Here is an 18,183-nt window from a genome sequence, read left to right on the forward strand (position 1 = left end):
TATGAGATAATAATAAAATGCAAAGATTGGTGACAGCGCTTGGAATGATAAGGCAAACGATAAAAAAAAACTGTGAGAAATGAACTGAAACGTGAACATTTGTAGGGCAAAAGAAATGGGTGGTCATGGTAGGGTAAGAATGTAACAAAAAAATCTATACACATAAAACATGCACACATACACGTGTGTGCATACAGTGACATTTTGGTGTCACTTTGGTGGACAGAGCTACAGAGTCATGACAGCCTTATCCAGTTAGCTAGCGGCTAATGACCACCACTACTTGTGCAGTTAATAAAAGTACAGCTAATGTTTTGTTGCACTGTTGCACACACAGTGTGCTCATTTGTTTCTATTTGTCAGTTGCCACAAGAAATTTTAACAACGTGTACGCAAAAAATGTGCATTCTCGTTCCCGGCTCGTAACCAGCGCGCTCTGCCGTCAAGGGTGAGCATTGGTTTATGGTCATCATGTGACTGATGCAAGCCAGATCCTTTCATTTAGTAAAATGTACATGTTATTGTTGATGGGCACAGGCTGGGGCAGGTGCTCAAGCCCCTTGCATCCCTTGTGATGTCTTATATCATCTATTTCATCGATTTGTACATTTGTACACAATTCAATGCACATATTTTCCCTTTTTCCTAGATAAACATAAAGAAACTACAGGTAGCTCAATGCTTTTACACAGTACTACTGTATTATTAGTCCACCAAGAGAAGAGAGATACATTGATAAAAAAAACTGATTGAAGCCTTTTGTGCTTGGCTTTCATCAGCAGGTATTTATCTGGAGGGCATCAGCTTTAAAGCCATAGGCGTGGTGTCTGGTACATTTTCACTTTTTCAGAGATTTTTTATAGTTAAAGTATGTAGTCAGACACGAATCCAGATGAGTTTGATATTCTGAGAATGAATACCAGACGACAAACAACCGTATCACCAAACCAGCTCAGCTAGTTCTACTTAAACAGATAAACTTTAGTTTTAATTACTGCCCAACTGTCAATGAAATGAATTTAGAATTAATACAAATTCAGTTCAACTGAATTTTATTAAATTTAATTCAGTTCTGTTTATATTTATTTCTATATTGCCAAATCATAACAATTGTCATCTTAAGGTCAAACCACCAGTAGAACCAGGATCAGGGAGGGGCAGCTATGTGCTCCACCAGTTGGTGGCGATGGGAGAAATGAAAGTGAAAGTTCACCGGGGTTGATTGAAAAGTTTTTTAGTAATTTAGTAATTAGTGAATATTGATTGCTCAGCAGTGATTCTCTAAAACAAATCATCTTGTTCTCACAGATGTTTGAAAATAGTTGACAATTACTACATCTTTTATAAACTTTCATTTTGTCACAGTTTTCGAAAGCCCACAATATGTGAAAGGGGCGCTAACAGAAAGTAAATAACAACTTAAAAAGAGGTCATTGCTGGATACAGCAGAGGAATTTATGATTAAAACTGAGATATTTTTGAGATAATTTTAATATTTTTGAATCCTAAAAGAGTTAAAAACAGTAAGATAGGAAACCTGTGACTAAAATGTCATCACTACCATTTCTGAATTATAACTTCCTGTAAAACTTCAAGCTTGCCAGTTAACAAAGGCTTTTCATGTCATACTGATAGTTGCTTTTTGTGGCTCTCTAAGATGATTACATTTGTACTTATGTTGTGTGTTTTGTTGCAGGAATTAACAAAGTGGATTTTCACTGCGTGGCTAACAACACTGCTCATCGCACCATTGAAATTACAAGAAAGCAGCTGATTGTTAGGCGTGGCCAGCCCTTCCTGCTGACCCTGGAAATGCTGCAGTCTTTCAGTGTCGGGGACACACTCCTGCTCACTGTGGAGACAGGTAACCACTTGAACTGGTTTTAAAAGCCAATTTTTCTGCCACACTGTTTGTCATCATGCCACATTGCTTCAAAACATTAAAATAGTTCACAGGCAAATAAATATTTACAATAAAATGTTTAAAAGTGCTTAATATGGTAGAGTGTCCATACAGGACGTGACTGGTATTATATTTGAACTCAACAATTAACATAGCACATTCGTAACTCTACAAAATCACCTGTTGATATCTTCCAGCTTATTGGCAGTCTATTATGATTAGACTCTGGTTAACAACCATTACCTAATCATAGTCGTCAGTGACATGGTGGAAGTAAAGAGGTTAATGGAGGGTAAAGAGATATTGAAAGAGCAGTGCAAGTAGAGTTTTTTGAAGAAAACAACAAAATAAAACTGATTGATCCCTGAAATGTAACAAGTGCTCTTCCCCACTTCTTCCTTACTTCAGGTCCTGCTCCATCAGAAAGACGTGGAACACGTTCTCAGTTTGGTAACCCATCTCCCAAGTATACCAGTGATGTCAAAGCAATATGGAAGTATGAGATTGACAGGAGGGCTGTCCTGGAGAGGGGCATTGTGGCTCTCTCTGTGACCCCACCAATTGACGCTCCTGTGGGGAAATACTCCCTGTCTGCAATGACACATGGTGAAACAACCAGTCTGGGAACCTTGGTGGTGCTTTTCAACCCCTGGTGCTCTGGTAAGAAGCAGTGTTGTAGTCCTGATAAGTAAAACAAAAGAAAAAGAAAAAAGACAGACAATCTGTAAGTAATAGAAGTTACTATGTATAGATAGGAGTTTTTGTTGTGTTTTTTGATAGATGAACTTACCATAGAAGCTGAGTCAGTGTGCTAATGAGTTTGCTAAGGATGCTTGCATTATGTTTGCTGCAGATGACTGGGTGTATCTTCCCGATGAAGGAGAAAGACAGGAATATGTGATGAATGAAGAGGGAACCGTCTACACAGGAACATCACACTGCATAGGTTCACGGCCCTGGATCTTTGGACAGGTAAGCACCAGAGTGCTGCCACGCTTAGTCTACCATATTTGGCTAGTATTCTGAAGGTTACTCAAAAATTGAATGTTAGTTACAAAAAAGTGATTTGTGTGAAAAACAGGAAGATTAGCTAGTCAATTATCTGTCAGTTTTATACTTTACATAAACCTGTAACAATTAGTAATATGTGTGAAGTAAGTTGAAAATATATTTATTTGGAAATTAGCTGAAGCATATAGTCATGTGAAAACTTCACAGGACTGTAAACAGCATAATGAAAAACTAAGTAAATCCCATGATTTAACAGCTTCTAGAACCTACTTTAACAGCAATACACAGAGTTTTGGTTTCTGCATGGCTTTATGACTTTCTTAACCCACTCTACTGACAGTTGATATGAGGTTTTTGTGCTAATATGTTCTTTTTGGTTTTTCTCCAAATGTCGTTCAAATGTCACTTTATTACCAAAGTGCAAATGTTTCACTTTGGTCTAATCTGTCTTCTTCTTCCAGAGGTCTTGTGATTTGTTGAGATGTACTGTGATGATGTTTTTAGAGAAAAGAGGCTTTCTCCTGGCAACTCACACTTGTTCAGTCTTTTTCTAATTGTACTGTAGAGAACATCAAGATGTGACATGCTAACTGAGGCCTGTAGAATAGCTCTGGGATTTTTCCAGGTATCCTGAGTATTGGATGGTCCGATCTTGGGGTGTATTCAGCAAGATAAAGTTACAAGAACATAACCAGATAATTATTTAGAGAAACCAGAATCATTAAAACAAGAAGAAAATAAAATAACTGAACTTGATTGTTTTGCTTTTTTCACTTTTTAAAATCATTTTAGGCTCTTTATCTTCCTATTTAAAGTCTTTTATCAGATTACGAACATTGATGTTTCCATGATGCAGTCACTGGAAGGCAATTGTCAATAATTTTCATATTTATAAGTGAACATTATTGATGCAGCAATATGCACCAGTCGCATATTCTGTTTGAAATCCACATTACACTTTTATTTTTCTACAAGAGAACTGAGAACATTAAAGTTTGCTGTTTAATTTGAAGAATATTTGATACACAGTGTCATGAAAAAACTGGTCTTTGAGCTTCTGACTGGTCACAAATTCATGACAAAGATCCCTAAACTTACAGCCAGATTAATAATAAATTATTTTCTGCAATTGGCGTTGTAGCTCTAACTTGTGCTTCTTACCCAGTTCGAGGAGGAAATGGTGGACATTTGTCTCAAGATACTGGATGCCAACCTCAAACACATAAAAGACCCAGCTGGTGACACCTCTGCTCGTTGTAACCCCATCTATGTTAGCCGTGTGATCAGTGCCATGGTAGGACCTAAATTTACGTGCATTACAATTTATATTTAACACTTCATTTAAAAATGCTACCTGTTGTAACAATAATATAAACCAAATTTACTCTTGTGCCACCAACGGATGAGCAAGAATGCAGCATTTGTCTGATTTGCAGGTCAATTCCAATGATGATCAAGGTGTACTAGTGGGACGCTGGGATGGGAAGTATAGTGATGGATGCAGCCCCACCTACTGGACTAGTAGTGTTAGCATCCTTCAGCGCTGGTTTCAAAACCGCTGCAGTCCTGTCAAGTACGGACAGTGCTGGGTGTACGCTGCTGTAATGTGTACAGGTACTGCAAATACTGTGCTGTGATTGTTTGTGTGCCATGAACTTGAGCAAAACTGAGACGTCATTCGACTTGATCATTTTGTTGTCTGTCATTTCAGTGATGCGATTCTTTGGTATTCCATGTCGTGTCGTCACCAACTTTCAGTCTGCTCATGACTCAAACAATAGCCTCACTATTGATGAATATTATGATGACTATGGAGTCAGTAGCAAGGAGACCTCTGAAAGTGTCTGGTAAGACATTCAGACAGTCAGATGTGCAAACAAAAGGAAAACTTTATTATTGTTTTCTTGCTTTTTGAGGTTAAACTTGATGTTGGGCCTGAATTGAAAAGAAACACGGACATCTGTTAAAGTAACATATTGACAGCGTTGGGAAGGTTACTTTTAAAATGTATTCCACTACAGAATATTGAATACATACCCCAAAATGTATTCTGTAACGTATTCCGTTACGTTACTCAATGAGAGTAACGTATTCTGAATACTTTGGAATACTTAATATATTATCATGCTGTTTACAACTACATGAATGTCCTATTGCTGTGATTTATTACTGTTACTGAAGGTCCGCGGCTCTGAAACGTAGTAAAGGGACCTCTGGCTAATACGTCCGGTTCCCTGTCGGGCTGGTAGCCGAAAACTAGCTTTACTTTGTTGTCTGGGTCAACTTTGCTTGCCAGAGACAGAGAGAGGCGTTGAAAGGCTTCTCCAACGGAACTTATTTTTTCCGGAGGAAAACACGAACACAGTGTACAGTTGAGTCTTAATAGCTTACTTACAACTGGGCTCGTCAGGCACTCTTCTTGGCTGCAGTGGTTATTATTATATTTACATGCTTCCAGCTCCCGTTTTTGCTCCGTGACAGCTCGGACTTTTCCTTTCTCTCCCTCCCTCGCTCACAGACACATAACGTGTATGGCAGTCCATTCTCCCTGCAGCACGGACTACACTGCCCATGAGGCTACATTCTTTAGGGCCATGCCTGTAGCATTCTGCCTTTTAGCTTAGCACAACAACAACAACAAAAAAGCACTCTCTCACCCAGGAAACACGCAGAGAGAGAGCGTGTCACCCTGTAACCATGGCAACCGTAACGCTGCCGCCTGGAACAACAGAACGTAGCTGTCAAACAAACCCAAACAGTCCTGACCCGCGACAATATGAAACAGGGAAGTACCGCCGTGTAATCCATTTATTTCAACAAAGTAACTGTATTCTGAATACCACCTTTTTAAACGGTAACTGTAACGGAATACAGTTACTCATATTTTGTATTCTAAATACGTAACGGCGGTACATGTATTCCGTTACTCCCCAACACTGCATATTGACAACAATTTAATAATAATGATATGTTTTCACACAGACAGAGCTATAATATTATGCAATTTGAAAACCTCAGCGATATAAACTGGGAAGCTTACCTTTCTTGTGCAGGAACTTCCATGTGTGGGTGGAGGGATGGATGAAACGACCAGACCTCATGAAAGGTGGTATGTATGATGGCTGGCAGGTCTTGGATCCCACTCCACAGGAAAAAAGTGAAGGTAAAAACTATTTTCTTTTTATTTAGAAATGAATGCACTGAGACAGATGCACAAATTAATGATTCCAATGAGAAGTACAAACAATTATTTTTAAAGGTTTTGCTTTTGCTGCTCCAGGTGTGTTCTGCTGTGGTCCAGCCCCAGTCAATGCTATCCTACGTGGTGACACAGACGTCAAGTATGATGTACCATTTGTCTACGCTGAGGTCAACGCTGACATTGTCAAATGGATGGTCTGTACCAGTGTTATAAAATAACCAGCTGTATACTATACAGTCTGTCTATACAATCTGTGTTTCTACATTTTATCTGATGAATTAACTCTTTCAGCTCTTTTAAACTCAGTTTTAACCCTAATCCTAACCTTAAAAGATGCAGTACCTACCATTTTTATCAAGTTTTCCCTATTATATGTTATTGTTATTGACATGTCTTCCACAGAGGAAGTAGAATCAGGTGATGAGGGGAATGACTTGTTCATCACTGGGAGTAAGGTCACTGAGGCAGTTAAACAACAACTTAGTGTCAGGGTCCCTGGGGTGGATTAGGTTCACCCTGAGTTCCTGAAGGCTCTGGATATTGTAGGGCTACTTTGGTCAACACGCCTCAACAATGGAGATCAGGGTACCTCTGGATTAACAGACTGGTGTGGTGGTTCCCATCATCAAGAAGGGGGAACAGAGGGTGTGCTACAACTGTAGAAGGATCACACTCCTCAGCCTCTAGAAAGTCTATGCCAAGGTGCTGGAAAGGAGTGTCTGTCCGTTAGTTGAATCTCGGATGCAGAAGGAAAAATATGTTTGTCATTCAATTCAATTCAATTCAATTTATACAGCAAGATTAATGCCCTTCAGTGTTCTGTACCAACAGGGCATTGAAGATGATAACAGTGGCTGAATTATATTCTTAAAATCAGTTACAGCACTTTCAGAAAGACATCTACTGTGATGAAGTCTACTCCCCACTGCTGTGTAATCAATTATTGTAAATTTAAACAGTGTTCAGGAAATACTGTTAAATTCTCACTTTCTATGCCATATGTTAAAACAAGATCTAGAGTGTGATTAAAGTGGTGGGTGGGTTCTTTTACATTTTGAGAGAAGCCAATTGAGTCTAATAACAGATTAAATGTGATGTTGAGGCTGTCATTTTTAGCATCTACATGGATGTTAAAATCACCCACAATAATTATTTTATCTGAGCTGAGCACTAAATCAGATAAAAAGTCTGAGAAATCAGACAGAAACTCTGTGTAAGGCCCAGGTGGACGATAGATGATAACAAGTAAGACTGGTTTCTGAGTTTTACAGCTGGGGTGGACGAGGTTAAGCATCAGGCTTTCAAATGAATTAAAAGTCTGTCTTGGTCTTTGGTTGATTAATAGGCTGGTGTGAAAAATTGCTGCCACACCGCCCCCTCGGCCTGTGCTTCGAGGTTTCTGGTAGTTAGAATGACTCGGGGGTGTTGATTCATTTAAACTAACATAATCATCCTGCTGCAACCAGGTTTCTGTAAGGCAGAGTAAATCGATTTGTTGATCAATTATTAAGTCATGTACTAACAGAGACTTGGAGGAGAGAGACCTAATATTTAATAATCCACATTTCACTGTTTTACTCTTTGGTTCAGATGTGGATACTGTATTGTTCTTTCTTTGTGATTTTTTATGTTTAAGTTGTTTATTGCTGGTTTTTAGTTTGTTTTTTGTCTGTTTGGGAGCTGACACAGTCTCAATGGAGATGGGTTTTTGGGGGGGTAGCAGGAGGAGAGAAGCTGCAGAGAGGCGTGTAAGACTGCAACTCTGCCTCCTGGTCCCAACTCTGCATAGTCATATTTTGGGGGGTTTAATAAATTGGTCCATATTTCTAGAAATGAGAGCTGCTCCATCCAAAGTGGGATGGATGCCGTCTCTCCTAACAAGACCAGGTTTCCTCCAGAAGGTTTGCCAATTATCTATGAAGCCCACATCGTTTCTTGGACACCACTCAGACAGCCAGCAATTTAAGGAGAACATGCGGCTAAACATGTCACTCCTGATCTGATTGGGGAGGGGACCAGAGAAAACTACAGAGTCCGACATTGTTTTGGCAAAGTTGCACACCGATTCAATATTGATTTTAGTGACCTCCGATTGGCGTAACCTGGTGTCATTACTGCCGACGTGAATTATGATCTTACTGAATTACGTTTACCCTTAGCCAGCAGTTTTAAATTTCCCTCAATGTCGCCTGCTCTGGCCCCTGGAGGACAATTGACTATGGTTGCTGGTGTCTCTAGCTTCACATGTCTGAGAACAGAATCACCAATTACCAGAGTTTGACCCCCGGTGGGTGTGTCGCTGAATCGGGAAAAACGGTTAGACACATGAACAGGTTGGTGATGTTCAGTGATCCTGGCCTCCAGACCTGCAAATTGGCTACATTTATTACAAGTATCATTACTGCCAAGGAGTAACTAAACATCTGACACAATGAGCAGGAAAGTGCAGGAGGAACAGATGAAGAGGCCACACTGCTAGCGACTCGGCTACAAGCTAAGCAAGTGAAACCCTAAAGACACAGTGAGTGAATACTTGGACTCTAAATTAGCGAGTGAGTACAGAGAGAGTGTGCTTCAAATGAAGCATGTGAAGATTATACTATGAAATAAGAAGTTTTTTATTAAATTGTTATGCATATAAACTAAACAAAAACAACACTGTGTGTTGGAACACAACGTGATACTCTACTGCAGAGAGTGCGAACACCGAGTGACAGCACCACCCAAAGGATCTCACAAGGTTCATCCCCGTCTTGGAACACTAGACCAGCCCCTGTGTCTCCTGTCAAGGATACTTGAGGGTACATGAGTGTTTGCCCAACCAGTCTACATGTGTTTTGTAGACTTGAAGAAGAGATTTGACTGTGTCCCTCTGAGTATATTATAGGAGGTGCTTTGGGAGTATGGGATTTCTGGGCTGTTTGTCCGAGTCTTTTGCTCTTTATGTCATGGTCCGCGGCCCGGCGTCCGAGGAGCTGATGCGATGCTCACGCCCACGGGCGTGGCTGTTAACTCTACACCTGCATCTCATCCCAGGCGATTATCAGGTGGACTACTTGATCCAGCCCAGCCTGCTGCTCCACGCCAGTCCGTAATCGTCTCACAGCGGTAACGTATGCCTACAGGGAAGCGATTGTGAAAACCCTCATTTGTCTGCATGAGCGCTGATTTCTCCCTGTGCACTCAGATAACTGCTCGGCGTGTTTTTGAGCCACCTGCCTGTCCACCTGCCCGCCTGGAGTTTTTTGATCACCTTCAGTATCCCTCACTTTGCCTTCCCTGGAGCTCCCCGCGGACCTTCACCCCTCCCTCCGGCTCTCACGGCCCCGCTTTGACTGTAAGACTCAAACTCTCCCTCACGTGTGCCGCTTTTCCCCGCATCCCAGTAATTCTTCTCTTTTTTCTGTTGCAGCCTCCCTCAGTCCCGTTTTCGGCGTTCCTGCGCGACTCTTCTCCCGGTGCCTTGGTTTCTCTAGTTTCACGTGTGTTTTCCTTAACCCTCCCGGGACACCTTTAGTTAGAATAAAGTTTATTTTCTCGTACTCCTGCGTGTGTGTTGGCTCTGCTTCTGGGTTCAGCTTGTGCACTGAACTTCGGTTCATGACACTTTATACACCATTGCAAGAGCTTGGTTTGCATTGCCTGCAATTAATTGGACTTGTTCCCATTGGGTGTTGGACAGCCAGGGTTGCCCTTTGTCACCAATTCTGTTCATAATTTTTATGCACAGAATTTCTAGACTTAGCAAAGTGGTGGAAGGCTTCCACTTGGGTGGTCTCAAAATTTAATCTCTGCTTTTTGAGGATGATGTGGTTCTGTTGGCTTCATCAGGTGATGGCCTCCAGCTCATACTGGAGTGGTTTGCAGCCAAGTGTTAAGCAGCGGGTTAGGTTGCTGCCCCCTGCGAAAATGGATGGATGTTGTTGTTAATTCACAAGACGTAAACCCATTAAGGAGTCCAATGTTCACTCCATATTTCTCCTGGCTACCCCTTCAAACTCATTCAACATCCCAAATGCAAACAGAGATCACACTTACATCATCTACAATTTAATGGCGATAACTTCAACCCAAAGGTTATTCTGACTGACAAACATAACAGTGACTTTAGCTTATTCAATTATGCAGTCTTGCACAAAGTATTGACAATTTTCTGTTTTCATGTTACATTTCTCAGATCGGTACTAACGGTTCAAAGAAGAAAATGTACACTGACTCCATGTCAGTGGGTCAGAGCATCTCTACCAAGGCTGTTGGCTCCTGGAAAAGGGTTGATATCACTGACAGCTACAAGCACAAAGAAGGTAAAACAAACATACAATGCTCATTTGCATTGCTCATGTTAACTGGACATCGATAGCTTTATTATTTGGATAACTGTTTGGTAACATTCTAATACAACAGCTAAAGGCAGTTTCAGTTCAAATGATCTGAGACAACACAAAAAAGTTTCTTATGTTTCCTAGCTCAGTTTGCTTACGATCTTGAGTTTATCAGTATTTCTAGTTTAGGTTTTCTCGGTTTTTAATTGGTCCTGTTCATGTTTTTGTCTTGTTTCTATGGCATACATATGCCATTTTGTCTTGTCTCTCTGTCCTTCCCTCAGCATTTCCCCAGTTAGGTCAGTCTCTTCTTCTGTGGCATGTCTCCGTGTGGCACTCTGTCTCTCGTCCCTAGCTCCCTGCCCCTCTTTCTCCTCCCTCTGTTCCCTGGGTTTCATCTGTCTGCATCTCAGTGTGTATGTTTCTCCTACTTCCTGTTTCAGTTTGTCAGTCTCTTATCATGTGTGTTCAATGTTCAGCTGTGCTTTGCCTGTCTCATTAGTTGATTGTGTTCAGCCGTGTTCCCCATGTGTTTTCTCTCCGTCCTGAATCCCTCTCATGTATTTATTGTCTGTGTCTCCCCCCATCAGTGAGCTCCCTCATTCTTCAGCTGTGTTCTGCCTGCTTTTTTAGTTTCCAGTAACTCCCAGTTCAGTTTTGTACGTTCTATAGTTAATCAATAAAGCTGCTTTTTGAGTTTAGCTTTGCCTCCAAGAGTCTGCATCTTGGGTCCCCCAATCCTGCCCGCTTCACACAGCACATGCCATATTTCTCTACAGGCAGCGCAGCGGAGAGAGCCATCTTCAAACGTGCAGTCAGAATGAACTCAAAAGAAGGTCAAGGATGTGACATAGAAGAGGCACCCCAGTATGTTGAGATGAAAATCAAAGAGGTAAAACTTAAAATACAAGACTGGGAAAACTTTATATCATTACAGCATGATATAAAAACAAGAATGTGTTGATTTGGTCAAAATTCATAATGCACGACCCAGTAAAAAAAACAGTGTGAAATCCCACACAGTATAACTGATTGGAACGGGACTTTAAGGAAATTATCTAAGAATTATCTAAGAATAGCAACTAGAAGCCTGGAAACCTGCAGACTCATCAGCATCCTGAATGAGGCCAATGACGGTGGTGTCATCTGCAAACTTCAGCAGTTTAACAGCCGTGTTCTTGGAGGCGCAGTCATTGGTGTAAAGCAGGAACAATAGTGGTGAGAGGACACATCCTACTGAGGGACCGAGTTTCAGAGGTGATCTCCCCCAGCCTCACTTGCTGCTTCCTGTCTGTCAGGAAGCTGGTGATCCACTGACAGGTAGCTGGTGACACGGTGAGGTGGGAGAGTTTGGAGGAGAGAAATTCAGGCACAATGGTATTAAAAGCCAAACTGAAGTCCACAAACAGGACCCTGGCATAAGTTCCTGGGGGGTCGAGATGTTCACTGCATCATCCACCGACCTGTTTGCCCGGTAGGCAAACTGCAGGAGGTCCAACTGGTGGCCTGTAATGTCCTTCAGATGGGCTAACACCAGGCGTTCAAAGGATTTCATGACCACAGACGTCAAGGCGACAGGTCTGTAGTCATTCAGTCCTGTAATGGTGGGTTTCTTAGGGACCGGGATGATGGTGGAGCATTTGAAGCAGGAGGGGACTTCCCACAGCTCCAGGGATCTGGTGAATATGCGGGTGAAGATGGGAGCCAGCTGTTCAGCACATGTTTGAGGCAGGACGGTAAAACTCCGTCTGGTACAGGGGCTTTCGTGGGCTTCTGTTTCTGAAGCAGTTGGCTCACATCCTGAGTGTGTATTCTGAGTTCCATGGAGGAGGAAAGAGGGGTGAGAGTTATGATGGTGGTCGTTGAGTCTGGATTGGGGATGGGGAGGGGGGAGGGGGGAGAGGTGTGTTGGGGGTCAATGTCTGAAACAATGTCTCTGGGGAGGGGTGGGTGAGGGGTGAGAGTCTGTCCATCTCAAACCTGTAGTAGAACGTATTCAGCCCGTCTGCCAGGTCTTTGTTTGCTTCAACAGCGGGTGGGGGGCGTCTGTAGCTGGTGATTTCCCGCAGGCCCTTACTTCTGGGAGTAGATCCTTTTAGCCGCTTTGATCTCCCTGGTCAATGTGTTCCTGGCTTGCTTGTACAGGGCCCTGTCACCACTTCTGTAGGCGTCCTCCTTGGCCTTATGAAGATGTTGGAGTTTAGAAGTGAACCATGGTTTATTGTTGTTCTATGTGCAAAAGGTCTTAGTTGGCACACACACATCTTCACAAAAACTGATGTATGATGTCACAGTGTCCATCAGCTCATTCAGATTCTCAGATGCGACTTCAAAAACAGTCCAATCAGTGCAGCCAAAACAGTTCTGCAGTTCCTGCTTTGCTGCGTTAGTCCACTTCTTCACAGTTTTGACTACAGGCTTGGCATGTTTGAGTTGTTGCCTGTAAACTGGAATAAGATGGACTACAAACTGGAGCTCTCAGGGAAAACAAAGGGTGGTGGAGTCTGCTTCTATATTAACAAAGGTTGGTGTACTGATGTCACAGTGTTACAGAAATACTGCTGCTCAAACCTGGAAACTTTTTTCATCAACTGCAAACCATTTTATTCACTGCATGAGTTTTCTTCCTTCATGCTGGTTGGAGTTTGCATCCCTCCTCAGGCCAATGCGAACAACATACTGTGTGAGCTGGCTCACCAGATTACCACCCTGGAAAGAAAATTCCCGGATTCCTTCACAATTGTCCTTGGGGATTCTAACAGAGCAAATCTAAACCTAAACCTTCCTAAATCTAGACATCATATAGACTTCCCCACCAGGGACAACATTATATTGGATCACTGTTACACTACTTTAAGACAGCGTCTAGGATTTGCTCACTGAGCCAGGTTTCAGTGAAGTAGAGGGGAGCAGAGCGTTCAAAGTCCTTGTTAGTCCGGTTTAAAAACAGTAATTCGTCGACTTTGTTGGGAAGGGGGCGAAGATTCACAAGGTGAATGGAGGGGAGTGTCGTGCGGAATCCCCGGCGTCATAGTTTCACCAGTGCACCAGCGCGAGTCCCCCGTCTGCATCTCCTCCGAGAGCCACAGAGAGCCACTGCGCCTCCGACTTAAATTTCCGAAAAACTTTCTGATTTTATGAAAAAAGGATAAGAAGTACTTTGAGATGACTGCCTGATGTTTAGCAGTTGATCACTGGAGAAAGTGATGTGGTCTGAGTCACCAAAAGCTCAGAAAATAAACAAAAACAAGAAAAATGCAAGAGAGCGCAGTACCGAGTGGCTGTAACTCAGGTGGATGGTCCATTGTGTGAATGGGTATGATTGGGTGAATGCACGAGTTGTATAAAGCCTTTGAGTGCTCAGTGAGAGTAGAAAAGCTCTATATAAGAACCATTTACCATTTATGAGTCCATTTACCATTTACTGAGGCTGCCATCCGCGGTGCCATCTTGGTAAAGAAAAAAAAAAGGATGCACTGGCGAGCTTTTCAGATTGAACCTGGAAAAGTTTTTTTTGTTTCTTATTTGTGGTACTTAAAATCAAAATTCACTATTTCAAATGTTTAGTAGAATGATGTAAAATTTTTGTACCATTTTCAGCATGGCTCCTATTTTTTGTTCTCTTAGTAAAAGTCTCACTCTTGTAGTTGTTTTTCTGCAAGATCCATTGAATCTCCTTAAATGTGTCAAAACTTTTCTTTTTCAAGAAGTGGAAAATGTCAGAGGAAACCAAATCTGGCCAATAGTGCAGGTGGTGAGTTAACAATGTATTGATTTGGTCAAAAACCCAATAAATGTTGAAAAGGATTTTAGGCCAGCGTTGACAGTAGTTGGTGATTGCTCTTTGCCCATTTGAAACCAGTGTTGAAATCCCACACTGTAACTGACTGGAACAGGACTTTAAGGAAATAATCTAAGAATAGGAACGAGAAGACTGGAGGCTGTCTGGACATGCCTGTGAGGATGATCTTGAATAACAATGAGCAAACTCAAGTCACCTAAGGCCTGTTTTAACTCTATGATGGACTGGCAACTTTTCTAGGATGCACCTTGCCTGTGACAGCTGGGACACACTTTAGCCTCACACTACCTGTAGTTGGATAAAGAATTCTTAAAAGTTTTTTGTTTTTTTTATTTGTGGTATTTAAAATCAAAAGTCACTGTTTGAAATGTTTGGTAGAATGATGTACAATTTTTTTATTTTTTAATAAATTTTTTAAATTTACTAAATTTTGATTTCAGGGATAGAAAGAAAGTAAAAAATGGTTTTGTCTCATTTTCTCTTTAAACACCAGGAGACCAAGGCGATAAACGGCCAGGACGTTAAACTGAGCCTCAAGCTGAGCAGTAAGGATCACACCAATAAGGTGTTGTCTGTCCGTGTCAACGCTCAGGCCATGAGGTACAACGGCAATCCAGCGGGCAACATCCTGAACAAAGTGCAGCACGTGACACTTCTGTCTAGACAAGGTCTGCAGTTCTTATCTTACAACTTGTTCAGCATTGTAATTTATTTGAAAAAAAGTAATAAATAATATAGATTTCTATGATTTGAGGCTGCTGCTTCAAACTCCACCCCAAGTCTCAGAAATTAAAGAAATTAGAAAGAAATGAGATGATATTTGGATCAGTTCTCACATTCCTGCCTCTCACCTTGTGTCCTACAGATGTGGCCATACCTTTGCTGATCCCCTTTGCCGATTACAGTAAACATATGGTGAACTGTGACAGCATAAAGGTTTCAGCAGTGGCCAGTGACAGTGATGAATACTACCAGACTGAGACCAACATCACCCTAGAGCAACCAGTCATCTCCATGAAGGTCATTAAAACCCTAACTTTGTGTGTAATATAAGGAAGTATGTGATTTTATAACCCAAGAAGTGAAAGCAGATTCAAACTATTGTCATTACTTGGTAACAAAGTATGTGTTCATGGTATACGGTAGACTGGCTGTGTCACATGGCCTTACAATGATAACTGCTGATTGGTTATTTGACAGTCAAAAAAGCTTCACCTGAACTCAGTTGATGAACAGGTTCTATGAGATTTTAGAAAATTCTGGACTTTGTTCTATAAATTGCCGCACATTAATGCTGTACTACATCTGTGTTTCTTTTAGGTTTTGGATCCAGTCCATGTGAACCGTGAAATGACATTGGAGGTGGAATTTAAAAACCCACTCAATGAGAGGCTGAGAAACTGCTCTCTGACAGTCATTGGATGTGGCCTTTTTAAATCAGACTATGTAAAAAGGTCAGTACTGAGACTTAACATACAATCTAACTCATCACAATCACAGGGTATAAGGAACAAAGTGATTGTCTGAAGCTAATGATAATATTTCCCATATTCAACCAGATGGTTTTTGTGAAACACAGTAATTTGCTTTCATTCTGAGAGTTACAAAAAATATTGAATCTAGTCAGATTTCATTTCATCATCTCAGCAGTTCAAGAATACTGGTTAAAAAAAAGCCTCTTTATTTTTCTTATACTCTGCCAGTTCATTCATTTTCATTTGGTTTAATATTGATGTTAATGCAGTAACCTTTTTATGTAAAATATCTTTAAAACAACACTTTTAAACCATAAACTATTGATACTTGTGTAAAGATGAAACAAATCCATGGAAATTTTCTTGTAACTTTAACTTGTTTTATTCAAGCCATCGTTTGTCTGCCACGTGTCTGATATGTTGCCACAGAAAAAGAATTAAAAATTGTCAGAAAGGCAATAACGAGAGAAATAATCCATTAAATACTCATTTTTGTATACACAGCCTTTTGTTTTGATTAAAATTGTGTTTTAAAGAATTGAAGTGGCCACAAAAGACTTTCAGATTTTGATTCATGCTGCATATTTTAGTGCTCTAAACAAATCTAAATTTTCTTTTTTCCTCCAGTCTTCAAAAGAAAATAAACATTTCTAACTTACACTGCTATGTTGTTGGTAGTGCCGCCAAGTGTTGTTCACCAATAAATAGTTCCAGCTCACAATTCCAATTTGTGTAAAGATAAAAAAAAGATAAACAGTATGCTCATCCTAATTACTGCTTACAGACTGCTTTTGTAAAGAGTTAGCTAAAGAGCTAAAGCTAGGCAACAGTTTTCATTTGTTTTTATTTTTTTCCCCTATGCTAAGTTGACTTAACTAGCCTAGGTTCTCATCCAAACAGGGCTTGAAGTAAAATAAAAAATAATAATGTTTTTCTATTAACAGTGACCTGCGTGAGTTAGAGCCAAATGCCACGCTGAGGGTCAAGATTACCACGACTCCCTACAGAGCTGGACTGAAGACCGTGGTTGCCGACTTCGACTGCAGCAGCTTCAGAGACATAAAGAGCTCCTGCATCGTTGACGTTAAACCATGAACCTCTGGTTTCATTTACAGCTCCCTCTGTGTTTCTGTTTCTTTATTTTAAACTGGGATAGATTAATCTACTACACCTTGTTATTACTATTATCCACACTAATGTTACTATCCATAGTCAAGGTTTTGTTTGTTTTTTTCATGGCTGGGATATAATCAAGTAGATTTTTTTTCAAAGATGCAAAGTGCCCGACATTTTCGGGGATATGCTTTAGGATTAACAGTTACCATAATTAATAATTAATGAGTAATGTAATCATTTTAATAAAAGAAGAGGGAGAAAACAGATTTCCTGGTATTGCTTTGTAGCTTTTCTCTGTTTGTTCCAATTATTATTGGGTTTAAATGATTGTGGGAAAATTATGTTAATTAAGCTGTATTTTGTAACATGTTATAAACATTTATCTCATCTCTGTAACAAATTTGAATGTAACAGTGATGAACTGAAACAACATTTTAGGCTGGAAATTTCACTCCAGATTATGCAACTATAAGCCTGAGAGGAAAATGATCCATATTAGCAGAATAAAAATATTATGGAAATATTCTGGTGGTGAGCAACAATTTGATCCCAGTGCTTTTTATGGACAGTCCACTGCTAATAACACATTATTGTCCTTTGAATGCAAATATCATATCTCTAGTTACCATTTTAAAAAATGCCTATTTAAATTCATAGACCTCGGTGTGGAATCAAATACTTCAAACAATGTAATGGGGTACATTAAAGGTAACAACAAATAAAAAGAGTGTTTCTCTTTATTGTCTTATATACTCCTAATTCCCAGTTACACTTGCTTCTGCTTCTGATACAGCTCACATTACCCTGTATCCCTGAGCTCTGCAATCATCATCTACAAACTTCACTTGGTTCTTTTCAGGAACACAGTCTGCAGGCTTCCCAGCATAAACCTGAATGTTCCAATCAAAGAAAATACTTTCTTATATCCATGTTCTTCCTTTATGCTGCCATCCTCCTCTCCTCCTTGCAGGTCCTCGCAGCGCATGCTTGCCGCTGCTAAAACTAGACAGAGCTCCCTGAAAGGCACAGCCAATCACATTGGCCATATTTGTCACATGAGGTAGGACTCCAGTAGAGAACGTAATTTAACTCTTTGTGCACCGCTTTGGCGAACGAGACGTTGACAGATCTTTTTTTTTTTCTTTCTATCGGTTTTGTTTTTCTTTACTCGAAGAGATCAAATTATTGGTGGGGACATGTCCCTTCCGTCCATGCCAAATCTACACCCTTTGAGGTGAGGCTAAAGTGTGTCCCAGCTGTCACAGGCAAGGTGCATCCTAGAAAGGTTGCCAGTCCATCATAGAGTTAAAACAGGCCTCAAGTGACTTTTATTTTCTCACTGGTGTTCAAGA

The 18,183-nt window shown here is 40.7% G+C and overlaps 1 protein-coding gene and 1 long non-coding RNA gene across 2 annotated transcripts; both read left to right on the top strand.

Annotated features, from left to right (window-relative positions):
* The first annotated feature begins 311 nt into the window (after window positions 1-311).
* Window positions 312-17,523, top strand: LOC116334610 (protein-glutamine gamma-glutamyltransferase 2-like). The gene is made up of 15 exons (XM_039609577.1): window positions 312-448; window positions 1,697-1,864; window positions 2,312-2,563; window positions 2,757-2,875; window positions 4,080-4,208; window positions 4,351-4,528; window positions 4,626-4,761; window positions 5,968-6,077; window positions 6,195-6,310; window positions 10,294-10,420; window positions 11,218-11,330; window positions 14,734-14,908; window positions 15,106-15,260; window positions 15,561-15,694; window positions 16,660-17,523. The coding sequence occupies exons 2-15, from the start codon at window positions 1,813-1,815 to the stop codon at window positions 16,808-16,810; spliced, it is 1,947 nt and encodes a 648-aa protein (XP_039465511.1). The 5' UTR covers window positions 312-448; window positions 1,697-1,812; the 3' UTR covers window positions 16,811-17,523.
* On the top strand, window positions 9,070-9,654 carry LOC120438965. Its single transcript, XR_005612281.1, has 3 exons — window positions 9,070-9,224; window positions 9,304-9,453; window positions 9,529-9,654. It is a non-coding gene; the product is annotated as an uncharacterized LOC120438965 (long non-coding RNA).
* Window positions 17,524-18,183: the final 660 nt, after the last annotated feature.

Source organism: Oreochromis aureus, linkage group 3 (genome assembly GCF_013358895.1).
Source record: "Oreochromis aureus strain Israel breed Guangdong linkage group 3, ZZ_aureus, whole genome shotgun sequence".
NCBI classification, from domain to species: domain Eukaryota; kingdom Metazoa; phylum Chordata; class Actinopteri; order Cichliformes; family Cichlidae; genus Oreochromis; species Oreochromis aureus.

What these genes read in the sequence shown, in the direction of transcription:
- LOC116334610 (XM_039609577.1), top strand. Translation starts at nt 1,813, where the DNA reads ATGCTGCAGTCTTTCAGTGTCGGGGACACACTCCTGCTCACTGTGGAG. An exon ending in TCCACAGGAAAAAAGTGAAG is followed by an intron (nt 6,078 to 6,194) that starts GTAAAAACTATT and finishes TTGCTGCTCCAG; the next exon opens with GTGTGTTCTGCTGTGGTCCA. An exon ending in CTGACATTGTCAAATGGATG is followed by an intron (nt 6,311 to 10,293) that starts GTCTGTACCAGT and finishes TACATTTCTCAG; the next exon opens with ATCGGTACTAACGGTTCAAA.